The 16,547-nt window shown below is 30.0% G+C and overlaps 2 protein-coding genes across 2 annotated transcripts; one reads left to right on the forward strand and one right to left on the reverse strand.

The window, feature by feature from the left end:
• Positions 1-1,435: 1,435 nt before the first annotated feature.
• On the reverse strand, positions 1,436-3,046 carry LOC7491159 (protein LYK5). Its single transcript, XM_002313488.4, has one exon. The coding sequence runs from the start codon at positions 2,926-2,928 to the stop codon at positions 1,612-1,614; it is 1,317 nt and encodes a 438-aa protein (XP_002313524.3). The 5' UTR covers positions 2,929-3,046; the 3' UTR covers positions 1,436-1,611.
• Positions 3,047-5,302: 2,256 nt separating this feature from the next.
• LOC7491158 (kiwellin) lies at positions 5,303-12,535 on the forward strand. The gene is made up of 2 exons (XM_052455816.1): positions 5,303-5,365; positions 11,652-12,535. The coding sequence occupies exons 1-2, from the start codon at positions 5,303-5,305 to the stop codon at positions 12,318-12,320; spliced, it is 732 nt and encodes a 243-aa protein (XP_052311776.1). The 3' UTR covers positions 12,321-12,535.
• Positions 12,536-16,547: the final 4,012 nt, after the last annotated feature.

Genomic DNA, 16,547 nt, shown 5'->3' on the forward strand with positions numbered 1-16,547 from the left:
CCCTTAAACCCAACAGAAATGAAAACCTAATCACAGCTTTAGTTTTGGTTTTTTTAGTTTGTTTGGTTTCCAAACCTAGTCACTAAGTTGAATAAATTGAAAACAGAAATTATAAAACTAAACTAACCCAATTACAGCGGTTCGGTTGTCTATCGGTTTGGTTCACCCCTACGGCCCTCATGCACACCACCGCCGTGGCCCATGGGTATGTACTATGTTCCCTCGCGTGGTTCGATTTTTTGACTTGTTCTTTGTTTTGTTTTCTGACTTTTCTAAAAGTCTACTTTATGGTTGGCTGCTTGGCTGGCTTCAAGAAGCAAGTGGTACTCTCAACCCTTATCTAATTAATTTATATCCCACCAAATTAATAGCAAGTATAAAAGTGTTGCTAGTCTTCTCTTAAAAAGCACACCAAGGAAGAAAGGGATTATGCAGCCTTCCTTGCTGAATTAATAGTTATGTGCTCAAGTCCAAGTCCTAAAGATGTTAATGAGAGTGATTGCTGCATCCATTGTTCATATGAACAATGCTTGCTATGAAGGCTTCTCTTGCATTCACACTCACAATCACAAAGCATTACCTGGTCCATTAAGCTGCTTCCTTCCCACTGATTACACGAGTGACTTGTTCGTCTCCTTATTCCGTGATAAAAAGGTATTTAATTAAATGGATATAAAATAAACCTATGTATTTTCACATGTACAAAGACATGGACTTGTAACTATTTCAGTATCTTCTTCCCTGGGAAAGACGGAAAGTAACCCATCACTGTCTTAGTGGCCTGGTTATCTACATTTAACCGATATAAAATAAGATACGTCGGCTGCTGTTGTGTACGGATGTGAAGGTGAAAAGGAATATAGTTCATGGGGGGTGTTTGGTCATATCATTTCTGTTCTAATACTTGCCTCCTCTGGGCATGCTTTTTTATTATTATTATTATTTGGTGAGACACTGTTTCCTTCCGCCTATGATGTCTGCAGAAGACGACAGCGAGGCCATTCTCTCCAGCGAATGCCAGCAATTGCAGATCTCTCAATCCATGTGGGCTTGGGTTTAAGCAACAAATTCGAAAAACAATTCATGATTAATTTTATCACGTGTATACACACAATGATGTAACAATTATCATTTTATAAATCAAGTCTTAGTTATAAAATTCTTAGGTTAACTTACTCTAGACCCAGATGGTTTGTCAGTTAGGCAAATTGACCTTTATTTATACATTAATAAATCAACTCAAGCCATGTTTCTTTTTTTAAGAAAAAAAACCCAAAACCATATTGTTCAACTTAAACTATACTTTAAATCAACGAATTCCTAAGATCTGATTTTATAACATTGCTAAACGATACTTTTACTTTTCTTAAGAATTATTTTAACTTGCACAAGTTTTAGATCAGTCAAAGCAGCTCTGCTCCTATCATTCTCCATATTAGAAAAAATCTATCCATATAGTAAAATTCAAAACAAATATAAATATCCATCATCAACCACTTGTGTCACCATCAAAGGTAACAAAAAACAATCCACGCCCTACGAGCAAATTAAAAAAATAAAAAATAAAAAGACTGTTTCTTCTTCAACTCATCTCTATCCATAGCTGGTTATCTATCGAGGAGCCAAAGAAACAGTAATCTGGTCAGAAAATCTCAAATCTTCAGCCCACTTCCTCGACTCCAGATACCACCTCGAAATCTTCCCCGCCACGCGTCCCATATCTGGCCGCTTATCTGGATCCACTTCCACACAATCTAACCCTACACGTGTCATCTTCTCTGCTACTTCCACTGGGAACGAGTCCTTAAGCCTCCCGTCAATCCACCTCCTCAACCCCCCCCGGTCACCAATCGCCGCTCTGGCGGTCTCAATCACCGACTCCCTCATATAATCACCTCTGCTTTTGTCATACTTGTACTTATATGGCTCTTTACCGGACAACAACTCCAATAACACCACCCCAAATGCGTAAACGTCCGATTTCTGTGTTGCTATTCCCGTAGCTTGATATTCCGGCGACATGTATCCTCTCACGCCTTCGAATTGCATGATCCCGCTGTTAGACCTCGCCAACTCTTTCGACCCTTTTAGCGAACGATCATCATCCAGTTCAGTGATTTCACCGATCTTGCTTTTTTTCTTCATCATCATCTCATTCTCATCGGCTTCTCCACACAACTGGGCACACCCAAAATGGCAGATTTTAGCATTAAAAGACGGCTCTGTGATAATGATACTGCTGCTTTTAATGTGGTTGTGTACCAAGCTTATGTTTAAGCCAGTTTTGTTGTGGATGTAATCAAGACCGTACGCAAGATCAGCGGCCACCTGCATTCTTGAAACCCATGTCGAAAGAACAGTGAAGTTGGGGTTTTTAGAATTTCTCAAGCAATTAGAAAGATTTGCGCCGGGAATGAATTCATAAACGAGGTAGATATAATCTCCAGATATGGAAGCTCCTAAGAGCTTTACCACGCTTGAGTGATTACTTCTACAAATTACTGAAAGCTGTTCTTTCAGTTGAGACATTTCAATTTTGCGGCGGAACTTGCGTTGGAAGATGATGGTGTTGTTGTTCCGCAAGTCGCAACGCCAGCAAGCGGTGGAGGAGGAGGAGGAGGAGGAGTGGCGTTTGGACAGGAAGTTGTTGGTGGCTGTACGAATTTCGGAAATGTCGTAGACGTTGGGGTTTTGAGAGAGGGAATCACGGAGGTTGGAAAGAGAGGTTCGGTTTGAAAGAGTAGAAGATGTTGTTGTTGTGTAATTAATGGTGTTAGACGTCGAAGGATCTGAGGAGGTAGAAGCGGTGGTGATGGTGGTGGGTCTAGGAGACTGAGTTGGGCGAGTTCTAGGTGATTGAGTTGGACGAGTTCGGGTTGAGACGGGAGTTGGTTCGGACGCGCTGACAGCCATTTTGGTTTTGCACATAAATAATTTGTGATGTTGGATACAAAATTACAAATAAAGAAAGAAAGACACAGAGGAAAGGTTTTTAGGATTGGGGAGGAAAGCGTGTGGGTGGAGATTATCAGTAAAGGTAAAGTTCGAAAAGAAGCACGGAGACGATAATGTCTATCTTTCTTTTAAAATGGGAAATGTTTGCCACAAAGTAAATTTTTTAGAAAATAATTTACATGAAAATAAATTCTTGAAAAATAATTTTTTTATCTTTTATAATTTCATGAATAATAAATTAAAAAATATTTTTTAATGTTTAACTATGTTATAGAAAATAAGTTGAAAAATAATTTATTAATATTTTAATTTTTTTAAGTTAATTAAAAAACTAAGAATGAAATTTAACGTATAAAAAAATTGACAGTGAAATTTTATAAAATTCTAATTTTATAAATTATTTTAAATAAAATAAATAGTAATAAAAAGAATAGAGAGAAGATCTGATAGAGAAAAAACTTAAATGAGAACGAAATTGAAAAACAATTAATTTCATAAATTATTTCAGATAAATAAATAGAAAAACAAATAAAAATCAAAATAATAGAGACTAAAGTTGATATAAAAATCAAATTAAATCAAATTTTAAGAGAATAAATTGAAATAAAAATAAAAATATTTCAAAACAAAATATATAGTAATAAAATAATTAAGGACCAAATTTAATATAACAAATAATAAGATATTTTTGAATTTTTCACAACTTTAAAAAGTGTTTTCCGCTCAAAATAAAAGAAAAGCACTTCCCAGGAAATCAAACTAAATTTTATTTGAATAAAAAATATTTTTCATTGACCAACTTTCATAATGATAAACAAATACTAAAAAGTTTAAAAAATCATTTCTAAAAAATCATTTTCCATAAAACAAAAGGGGCTTATAATACAGGAAGCAACAATATCAATGATAATCAATAAAACAAATATATGTGTGTGTGTGTGTGTTTTTCAAGTGGCACAAGTACTCTTTAGACAATAGGATAAGGATGAAGTGTGAGATCATTTTATTTATTTGTTTTTGTGTTTTAAATAGGTAGATTCGAGTCTATATAAGTGGTCTTAATAGTAAGTTCAATGAGGACGTAAATTTATTGATTTAACTCTTATTTTATAGGTGAAACATGTTTAAGAATCCCAAGCAAACATTAAGTCTTCATACGTTAGAGCTTTTTCATTCTCTGATTCAAATATCACCGATAATAGAGTGATTGACTAAGAAATAATAAAAACATTGATACCACTGGTAATAGAGTAATCAACTAAAAAGAAATAAATATACAAAATTTTAGCGAAGCAATTGATAACTAGAAAATCCTAAAAATTACATAAAAAGTGATATATGATCATAATATATTCAACTTTTATATTACACCATCAAAATTTTATCTCGAAATTCTATAAACCACCATAAAAAGAAGTGTTATTATGTCGATATAAGATTATGTTAGATAGATATTAAGCTATTTGTAAATAACTATGTTTGGAATGGTAAAGATTTGGAATAGTTTCTAATTTATGCAAATTGACCCTCAATTGACAATTCAACTTTTAATTTTCTTTAATTTGGCCATTGATTTCACCGATTTCAATCCTTGGATTCACACACCTTTTGTACTTTAGTCCTTAAATTTGAATTTCCTTAATCAAATCTCTAATTACCTATCAAACTTTGATATTTATTCAATTAAACCCTTTATTTGACCAAATTAACTTTCAAAAATTGCAATTTAACCCCTAGAATTCAATTTCTTCTAATTAAAGCCCAAATTGAACTCAAAAATCAATTTTCTTACACTTAAGCCCTTAATAAATTCCATAAAACCCTGAAAAATTCCAATTGAGTTCTTAAATATCCAATTTTGAATTATCTTTCCCAAATTAACTTTTCTCTTATTAATAGGGTCTTCATTAGTCAAAATTAAATTGTAAATTCTTTAACCTTGTATATTTTGATCCTCCTTAACCAGTCTTTGACAATTTGATGGGTATTCTTCATGTTCTTCCCACTGATATATATTTTTTTATTTTTTCTAATTTTTCCAATTATTTGTATTTCCTTTTTTTTCTTGTTTTTTTGTTTTTTTATATGTGCCCCCCCCCCTCCTAAAAAAAAATGGGTAACAACACTGGTTGTGGCATCGTTAGTGCTATTAGTGGCTGGAATCTTGGAGAGATGGGCATGATGATGCTGATGTGCTGAAGACACTATTAATGCTGAAGCACGAGCAACTCTTGATGTCTCTTCAGTCCTAATGGATGGATATTCTTTTCTTTTCCAATGTTAACAGCCTTGAACTCGTGATGGTGGTTTACTGATGGTTTTGGTTGTTTGTTCTTAGCTGGTTAATATGTCGGGATGGGTGTTTCTACGGCTAGATGTTTGCAAGTATAGTGTGTGGGTGTTTTGTGAGGTATTTTGAGTTGGATAATAGAATATGGGTTTGGTTTTCTCGGTTGGAACAAGGGAGACGAAGAAGTGTTAGTTGTGGTGTTGATGTATGGTCATTCCTATTTTTTTTTCTTTTTTTACTCCCTTCTTTCTCTGTTTTCTCCTCTCTTTTTTGCTGGAAATGGCCACTCTTATTTATATGAGGTGGGTAAGATGTGTGGGCTCCCATCTGGAGTCAAATCTCAACTATTAAGCCCTCTAGGATTGATCACAATCATTGATAACATGCCAACAAATCGATACTCTCAAACCAGGCTGTCAAAAGTTGGTTGAGTCTGTAACTTTGGACCTGTATTGTAGAGGTTTCAAAGGCAACATCATGACATTAACCATGTTGGGGCATACCAAATGACATGTTGTCTGGCTTTTATTATTTTCTGTACTGTGCATTAACCAAAACACATCGTTTCATTGAAATGAAACGATGTTGTTTTGGGATTAATAATCTAAATTATGTAATAAATCTCTTTTTTGATTTCAACCCTTAATCTTTTAATTTGTTCAATTAGGTTCGTAGTTTAATTTTGATTTTAAGACTCAATTCAATTTCATCCCTGTAAAGTTTTAAACATACCTTCAGATTTTGGCGTGTTTTTCTTCTTGGTCCTTGGTCTTGGATATTTTCAATTTCATCTTTAATTGACCTTCAAAGTTTTAACTTTTTCAATTTCACCCTTGTTTTCAATCGAATTTGGCCCTTGAATATGCTCGTCTTTTGCAAAAAAATACATGGTCTTGAATTCCTTCAATTTGGCCCCTGATTAACCCCCAAACTTTGTTTTTTTGGCGATTTTGTCCCTAATTTCACCCAATTGATTTTCTAAAAAACAATTTTGATCCTTTAAAATTTCAATCTTTTTAATTAAGCCCAAATTAGGCTTTCAGACTTAATTTTTCATCAATTAAGTCCCTATTAAAATTAATTTGACCTATTAAAAGTCTAATTAAGTCCTTGTAGTTAATTAATTCTTAAACTTAATTAAACCTTTAATTGGGCCTATGATTAAATCAAATTGGCCTATTAAAAGTCTAATTAAGTTCTCATACTTGTTTTTTTATTCAAATTCATTCAATAATCATTTAATTTAACCTTAAATATGTATTGTCTTTCAATCTTAGATCCTTTGGAGTACAATTGTGCTCCTAATTTTGTCTAAAATTTCAATTTGGTTTCTCCATGTGTATAAAACCCTTCTCAACCTGTTTTAGCCAAGCTACCCGTCCTTATTTATTTTTTCATTTATTTTTGTTATTATTTTTAAAAGAAAATGGATGATTTTAAGGAAAACCCAAAATTGAGTTATAATAGGTTTAAATCTCTAATCAAAACATAATTTTTAGCCCATCAGGGGCTTTTTTTATTATGACAAAAAAAAGGTTATTTTGGTTAATCATGGAGTAGGTATGCTAGTTTTATTCTTGTTAAATATATTTTATGATTTTTTAATTAAAAAAATTAAAATAGCAATAAAGTGATATATATCCTAGATAAGAGACTTTTAAAATAAAAAAGTTGTATAGGATCACCACTTAGTTTTTAAAAAAATTAAGAAATCAAAAAATAAAATGGTATTTATAGAAAAATGAAAAAAAGAAGTTGTGATGTCTAAAGAAAGATAGCAATTACTCAAAGGTATCCTTCCTTTAGAAATGTTACCTTACTTTTTTTCTATACTAAAGGTGTATTTAGCGGTGCAAATAGTGTTGTCAAAAATTTTAAATTTTGTTTTTGCTAAAAAAATTTATATATATATATTATCAGATTATTTTAATGTGCTGATGTCAAAAATAATTTTTAAAAAATAAAAAAACTTTATTTTGATGCATTTCTAAGCGAAAAGCAATTTGAATCGTCACCGCTACCATAATCCCAAACAGGCTTAAATCCTTGTTACCGTAAAGTTATTTGTCAATTATTTTCTAATCTTATTCTCATTGATGGATTTATATTATTATCAAAGCTCAAATCTATCTAAGACGTGATTTTGTAGCTAAATAGGAGTATTTAAGTAATCATATTTGGTTTTAAAGAAGCAAACTCAGTAGTGGATTGTTTAGTTAATTTTGGTTTGATAAAATATCTATAGGATTATTATTGACTTATATATAGGTTTGTCTTCAATTTTATATTATGATTGGATCCATATTTCCTAGATTAATTTAATTTTTGTGCTTAATTTTTAAAATAATAATAATAATCATATTTACTTGTAGTTTGGGCAATTGGAATCCAAACAAGATAGAAGCGGGGGAAATTTGTGGACTTCGAAGCTCGTTTCCAATTATTTTGGATTAGATCTATTTACTTGGACTTTTTTGGATTTAAGCATGACCTAACTCGAGAAGGATATTTGGATCGAACATTAACCATTTTGCAAATCCCATGAGCTCAAAAAAAGAAAAATCGAAATAAATTATTATTTTTTCTAATAAAACTTATGTAAATTATTACACGAGGTATTTGATACAATATTTATGAATATATCACTATACATTCTTTTTGATGAAGGTAAAAACTAACACTTCTTGTTTGTTTACCTTTAATTTGTAGATAATACCATAATTTGAGATAATTTTACTCTAATGATGGTATATTGATATTTTATATTTATTGAAGCAAAATTACAATTTGAAAAGTAACTTTATTTTGCGTTTGTAAATATATAATTCTATAGTTAATCTAAATTAAGAATTATTCTTGTTTTTTTTTTTTTTAATGTTTGTATCTTATGAGTTTTAGAGTAGTAAATCAAGTAATCAACTATTATTAATTTAATAATTTAAGTAAGCATATTAGGAAATACTGCAGACCCTTTACTGTTTTAAAAGTTACCATACCATTAGAACGATTAAATATAATAGTTGTATTTATTATAATAGAGAGGTTTTAAATGCTCAAATGTCTATTAAAATAAGTTTAATTTCATTCATATGAAATATAATTGAAATAAAATGAATCATTTATTATTATTTTTAATGTTAAAAATAAAATAAAATAGTGTAATTTTTTTTTAAATAACTCATAAACTACACTTTAATGTAGTTTTTGAAATTTAACAAATAGTCACGTTAATTACTTACATAAAGATACTATATTATAGCTACTTCATGTAACTATTGAGGAGGCATCATTTGATTCTGTCAACGCAAACAAAACTCCATACAAGTCTGTGTTTGTGTTTTAAAAAGTAGTTTTTAAAAAATTATTTTTCAGATTTTTCTGTGTTTGTTTGCCATTAGAAAAGTTGATCAACAGAAAACACTTTCCAATCAAAGAAAAATTTAGCTTGGTTTTCAGGAAAGTGTTTTCCTTTTATTTTGGGTGGAAAACACTTTCCGGAAGTTGTGAAAAATTTAAAAATGTCATATTATTTGCTGATTATATCAAATTTGGTCCTCAAACTTTTGATTGCTATATATATTTTGTTTTGAATATTTGTTTTTCAATTCCATCCCTTAGAATTTAATTTTTATATTAAGTTTGGTCCTCATTTTTATAATTGTTATTTACTTTTTCTTTATCATTTTTTAATTGAAATTTTTTATCTATCAAATTTGATCCTCATTCTTATAATTGTTTCTTATTTGATTTGAAATAATTTATGAAATGTTAATTATTATTTTAATTTTTTCATATTTCAATTTTTTTATTTTTTAAATTTGATCTCTATTATTTTGATTATTATTTATTTTATTTGAGATAATTTATGAAATTATATTTATTTTCAATTTTATTCTCATTCAACTTTTTAATTTGTAAGATTTGTTCTTCATTATTTTAATAAAATTAAAAAAAATAAAATATTAATTATTTTCCAACTTATTTTTCATAACATAACCAAACACTTGAAAGTAATTTCCAACTTATTTTTTATTACACTATCAAACATCAAAAAATAATTTATTTTTTTTAAATTTATTTTCTAAAAAAGTTTTCAGCAAACTAAAATATCAGGGTAAAACACAAACAAACAGGATGCAACAAGTATATATAACACACTCTTGTCAATTCTGAAAACATGTTGAAATGATCAAATATGTTTTCACAGTCTTGTCAATTATGAAAACGATGTTTCGTTCATGTTGGACATGCATGTTTATGATCGTTGGACCCCGTCAAGCAAATAATATTGCAAGTGGGCTTACGTGCAAACATATACATATATAACTTAGTCGAGGCTTAGGTTATGCTTAATTAAGGGTAAGGTTGTGGTGGTGGTAATATATATTAAAAAATAATATAAATTATATCTTGAAACTTTATCTAATAATTTAAATTTTTAGTTAAATTGGTTCATTAATATGGTATCAGAGTTTTAATAATCAAGTGATTACGAGTTCTAATTTCATCCTTATCTATTTGTTAAAATTAACATAAGATAGTGTGGACCTATTCAAGTTTCAAGGTTAAAGGACTTTTACTTGAGGGGATGTGTTAAAGAATAATATAAATCATATCTTAAAACATTTTATAATAGCATAAGTTTTTGGGTTAAATTGGTTATTTGATAATATATAATTAAAACTTTATTTTATCTCAATTATAGTTAATTAATCTACATTATAGTTTTGAACAGAGTCTTATTATAAAATTTCTAATGAAATCTTGGATTTGAGAAAACTATAATTTTTAATTTTGATTTTTAATTTATTTTTTCAAACGAGACACAAAACTATCTCATACTAAATAGTCACTGGTAAAGAAGACCAACTTCTGGTTCATGGTGAAGCATCTTTTACAATGCATTTTTCTCTTCTGATTAACTCCCCAAGGTTGTTGAATATCTCAACATAACGAGATTTGTTGGAACCTTGTAAAAATCTTTAAAAGACAACAACACTATTGTTTCACTATTACAATAATTAAATGATGCCGAGATTTAATTTAATTTGAAAGAATATTATCAGTTATGAGATTTAGACTATATATTGACTGTTTGATAATGAAGGAAGTGGTACTATATTAAAAAAAATAATTGAAATTAAAAATTTTGAATTGTTAAATGTTTGAGAATAATATAAATCATATCCTGAGACTTTATCTAACAGTGTAAGTTTTTGGATTGAGATGGTTCTTTGACATGGTATCAGAGTCTTGATGACCAAGTAATCACGGGTTCGAATCTCATCATCCTTATTTATTTGATAAAAATTAAGCACAAAGTAATGTGGATCTATATAAATTTCAAGCCCAATAGCTTTTATTTGAGGGGGGTGTTAGAGAATAATATAAATCATATCTTGAGACCTTTCCTAATAGTTTAGGCTTTTTTTTTTATTAAATGAGATATAAGAATATGATTTATTAATTTCTTTTACAGTATAAAGTAAAAATTATTTTTTCCATTCAGTTCATGTCTCTCATGGGCATTGGAATCACGTAGAATCTGAAATAATGATATGAATAAAAACAAAGTAAGTTTCAAAATGAGCAAAACAAAAGTGGGTTTTGAAAGGGCAAAAAATTGTCAATAATTTTGGTTTACAGGTAGAGCACTGGATTGGCTATATTTGGAGACAACTTATAGGCCCAAAACCTCACCTGGATCCTCCCCAAGATTAAAATCTAGGTACTTTGAATATAGAGTGATCCTTCAGCTTCCTTTAATTTTTATGTTTGCTTTTTTACCATGGAAATTTAGCTGAAAAAAGATTTTCCAATATCATTTTGGAGGACACAGGAAATAAAATCTATTTATGCGCTCCTTTTTAAACTAAAATCTATTGCCGAATATATAAGATTCGATAGTAAATATATTTTTAAATTAATTTGTATGTTAATCAAGATTAAGTTCATTTCTATATGATTTATGATGATAAAGGACATGTTATATATGAATAAATTAAGTATTTTATGAATAAATTAAGGACATGCTATATATAAATAAATTAAGTAAAACAAAAATGAATAAATTAAGTATTTTACAAGTTTTTCCATAATTAGAAAGAAATTTTATTTGTAATTAAGGGTTTTAATTTACAACAATCATGTTATTCTTCATTCCAGTCAGCATCACAAAACCTTTGAAATTAACAATAGAAAAACCAATTACAAAGAAACAAAACAAACACAAAAACAACACGTTTTTCTTAAAAAGTACCCTTGATTTTAGAAAAATAAGGAAATAAGAAGAATCTTGATTGTGGATCAAGCTAAACAGAAGGAGACATCCATGTGTTACAGACAATAGAGTCAAAAACCTAAAATTTATCTTTTTCCAGATATACTGTTAATTTGTAAGATGTAGAATCCAAGCTTCTGTACTGTAAATAAATGCACACTCCTTTGCTTGAAACATACACAAACATGGAAAACACAATGCCTTTTGTGTCTCTTTCCCTCGTTTTCACCATCATCTCTTTTCCACTGCCTTCAAGCACTGCCATTTCTTCAACTCATTTGCATCAATGGAAAGTGCAATGATGACCCTCATGTTGGGACTCACACTTGCACTGGAGAAAGACCTTCACCTCCTTCAAACATCGACTGCAAACCCTCCGGAACCCTTAGATGCGAAGGGAAATCTTTTCCCCGGTTCACATGTTCCCCTCCAGTCACATCTTTTACTAAAGCTAGCCTAACACTCAATGACTTTAGCGAAGGAGAGGAAGTTGGAGCCCCATCGGAGTGTGACGAGAACTTTCATGAGAAGACGGAGCGCGTGGTGGCGCTGTCCACCGGCTGGTATGCTGGAGGATCAAGATGTGGAAAGATGATAAAGATTACAGCACGAAATGGAAGGAGCGTGCTAGCTAAGGTGGTGGATGAGTGTGACTCGAAGAATGGGTGCGACAGCGAACATGCTGGCTTGCCACCTTGTAGGAACAATATTGTCGATGGGTCTGATGCGGTTTGGGAAGCTTTGCAACTGAACAAAGATTTGGGTGTTGTGGATGTCACTTGGTCGTTGGCTTAGGTACGCTAGCCTGGGCTGATTAATTGAATGAAGAACTTAGGTATCGTTTCGTCATGAAGTGATCAACTAGTAATTCATTTCCTAATTTCGTTGATTTCTTTTTTTCTTTTTTCCCTCCCCAGGTCATTATGCCCAAATTGTTGTACGAGATTTTGTTTTTTGTTTTTTTAATTAAGCTAGTATTCCATATTATTGATGAATCTCATAGAACTTGTGCAGCTTAAAGTAACCAGACTAGGAGTCAAAAGAAATAAGGAGACAGAAAATCACGAAAAAAAATCAAACACAAACCCTGACTGTACTGTTATTTTTTAATTGAATTATTCTTCTAATAACTTTCTCAAAATAATAATAATAATAATCACAAGAGTTTAAATAGATCTCTCACCAACCTCAACTAGAAAGGAAATGAAAATATGAAGAAGATAATAAAAATAAAAAAAAGGCCAAAACTCAAAACGAAATAGGAAAGTATTAAAACTATAAAAAAAGTAATTTCTAGGTCTAATATGAGGGCATTCTCAATCTTAGTATAAATTGATAAAAAGACATGTAAAACCTCTTGTATAATCTAAAATTATTATTGTTTTTATCGTATATCATTTGATGATCCCAAACCTCTCTTGGGTTTAAACATGAAAACATATGTTGTGTCTTTCATGTGTTCTAGTTGTAATAAATCCTATTTAGAATTTTCAAAACCTCATGCTTCAAGAACCATCTCAATTAAAAAAAAATTATGTTATTTAATAAAATTTAATATTACTTTTTAATACAATTTCAATTAAAAATTATTTAGATTTGAAACAAGAATAAATTTATCATTACTTTATATTTAATTCTTAACTTTTAAAAACATTATTTGACCAGGTCTAGAAATAAATTATATACGCCCTAAACTTGATCCCAGCACAAACCCCATGCATGATCCATTGCTTATTTCTTGACTTTTTTTTTTACTCTCAAATTTACTTTTAAAAATGTTAAAGAATCAATTTAACTTAAAAGCTTAAGCAGGTTATGTTACAAGAAATGATTTATTTTATTCTCTAACACACACTCTCAAATGAAAGTTTTTTGGGCTTGAAACTTGCATAATTCACACTACCTTGTGCTTAATTTTTATCAAATAAATTGGGATAGTGAGATTCGAACTCGTGACATCACTAAGGCTCTGATATCATATCAAATAACTAATTCAACTCAAAAACTTAAATTATTATGTGAGGTCCCAAAATATAATTTATATTATTCTCTAAAAAAAAACTTTTGAAAACTATTTTTTTAATTTTCAAAAGTTCTCAAAATTTGTTGCCAAATTTATTTCAACAAAAACAAAAAATATAAGCAAACAAGTCGTCATATCTTGATAGAAACAAAAATAGAGAAAAAAAAACAAAATACCAAACAACTTGTATAGTAATTATAAATTTGTATTGTAATACGAGCAAGGAAGCTTAATTTGTGTGGTATTTAATTATTTTTGATATCACATTCCAACGCTCATTTCATACCTAGTACTAATTAAGTAACAAATTAGGCATTAATCTTGTTACTATGTAATGTTGGTATTGCAAACCTCTAATTCTCTCTCTTTTTTTATTTTCATAATCCCCTCTATTATTATTAATATTATGCACCTTTCTATTTTTAAATTTGGAAAGCAAACATGGTTTAGGTTATTGTTTATCTATGTCACCATCTAACAAACAGAGTGTTTTAGTTAAAATCATGGTACAAAGAGATTGCGGTATGTAGCGCATAAAAAACTTCTGGAGATGGAAGAAATGTACTAAAAAGTGCTGAAAAAAGTCTTTATTGAAGAAGATACTAAAACACAAGAAGGGGACTCGCAAAACGATTCAATCATTGAAAGATTTTATCGATGAAGTCTCTTTTTATTTTTTTGTCCCAATTTACATGATGGGACTTCTTTGTAGCATTGGAGTATCAAGGAGTTAATTATTCTTTTTCACAACTAAGCACATAATGGCAAAAATACATGTGAAATTAAATGTTAGATGCCAATTATTTCCTTTTTCTTATTTTTATAATTTTAGAATGTCTTGATATTATTTAAGAGTTCTGTTCAAATTCAGATATCGAGAATTGATGAAGTTGTAAAAAATTATAATAAATTTGGGCTTTTCACAACTATGTCTTAGACTGTGGTATCTAGGCTTGGTCATTTCCAGCTCTCTTATAAAAAAAGTCGCATATTAAAATAGAAAACTCTATGATACTTAAGATAGTAAATTGTAGGAGAGAAAAAATATATAACCAAGAAAGAAAAAGCTTACAAGAGTTTACGTTTGAATATTATTTATGTTTGTATTTTGTTACCTGGTGACCTGAGGTGTTTATCTACCCCAATCACATAAAATTACCACATGAAATGTGAAGTTACAGACATCGTGTGGAGTAATTATGAAAAACAATTATTTACACCACATAGGTAAAGTTATGTACGTGTCATACTAAAAGGTTAGGTGTCATGACCATTGGTGAAAAAGGTTGGTGCTTGTAAGTGATTAGCAAGAACAATTGGCATTGTACTAACAAGGCATGCATTGTACTTATATAGCTATTAGTAAGAAAGTCAGGTGCCCATACTAACCTCTAAAAGGTTAAAACACTACATTATTGTGTGTGCCGACGTGGGCTACCAATACATTTACATAGGTTTGGGATTCGATCCATGGTAATTTGTTCTTAGGATAAAGCCTGATACTTAGTGGATAAGGTGGTCTGCTTGGGCGAAGGCCAATTAATGAATAGGGGTTGTCCAAATAGACAATCAAGTTGTCCATTTCATATAGAGAAATGGAGATTTTATTTTAGAGATGTGAAGATGAGTAATACCATGAAGAAAAACGCATGAAGATTACTTTCATGACCAGTTTTATAAGGGGTCTGTATGAGATGAGTTTGCTTTCCTTGAATCAATGCATTGATGTGATAAGTGTGAATAGAAAAATGTCGTGATCAAATTTTAATTCCTAGTCTTTGGCCTTTCTAAGAAAGAAAAAACAAGTTTCAAACCATTGGTTTTTGAAATATTACTTTCATGACCAGTTTTGTAAGGAGTAATCATGTCAATAAAAAGAGTTCCAAGAATAACAATATGATTAATATCATTAATAACAACAAAGAAAGTTTTTAGATAAAACTCATTATTAAAAACTAATGCTTGAGTTTTGTATTCAATAAGTAATTTAGTATTATTTGTTGTAGAAAGTTTTCCAGGAGTGTTTTGTAAAAATCATTTTGGAACTATTTCTTATTTAATACAATTCAAATATGCACCTATATCAAACAAGGCAATGGTGTCTATTTGAAAATCATTTGAAAAGATTAATGTAATTTTTATAATGTACTTTTTTAAAATTAATTTGAGTTAAAACATGTAGAAAATCTTCAGGAATGTGCTCAATATTTGATAATGCATGATCCAATGCATGATCTCTAGGGTTTGATCTTCTGAATCTGGTTCAAATCAAACTGGCTTTCTAACTTTGTAAGAAGGTGTTGTAAAATAGTAGTCTTTTTATTGGGCTTTTTGAGGTTTTATAGTTCAATCTTAAGAGCTTTGATTTCATATCATAGATCTAGGATACTAGCAACAAGTTTAGATTTTTCTTTTCGAGAATTTTGGTAAGGTCATAGGTATTTGTACTAGTTGATAACAATAATGACTATCTTTGAATAAACTATGGTGTCTCTAGCTTATCAAAGGAACTAATAAGTTTGTCCATATAGGTTTTTTTTTTAATTGAGGGTCATTAAGTATTTAGATATCTTCAAGAATAATTTTTTGGTCTTGGGTTAAGACATTTATTTGTTTTGAAGTGTTATGGTTTGATGTATCTAAGTCAAAATTGGATGTTGCTAACTTATTAATTTGGAAGGGTTCTTTAGAAATGCTTGGTGGGCTGGATTTAGTCTCAAATGCTTTAACCAAAAGGTTTGGATATCATGAATGACTTCTTCTTTTAATTATAGTTCATGTAACTTTGTATTAATTTGACAAAATCTAGAGGTATGGCCTTTCTGGCCACATTTGTAACATGCAATGTTTTTTAGATCAAATTTGGGCTTAGGTTTTGATTTTGACCGAAGAGGTTTTGTGGTCTTTTTGTAGTAAGGTTTAGTTTTTATATAGAAATGTTTTCTGTATTTATGGGTTGATCTTCTATTATGGTTTGTTGGGCTTTGAGGTGGTAGATT

The sequence above is a fragment of the Populus trichocarpa genome, chromosome 9 (assembly GCF_000002775.5).
Source record: "Populus trichocarpa isolate Nisqually-1 chromosome 9, P.trichocarpa_v4.1, whole genome shotgun sequence".
Classification (NCBI taxonomy): Eukaryota; Viridiplantae; Streptophyta; class Magnoliopsida; order Malpighiales; family Salicaceae; genus Populus; species Populus trichocarpa.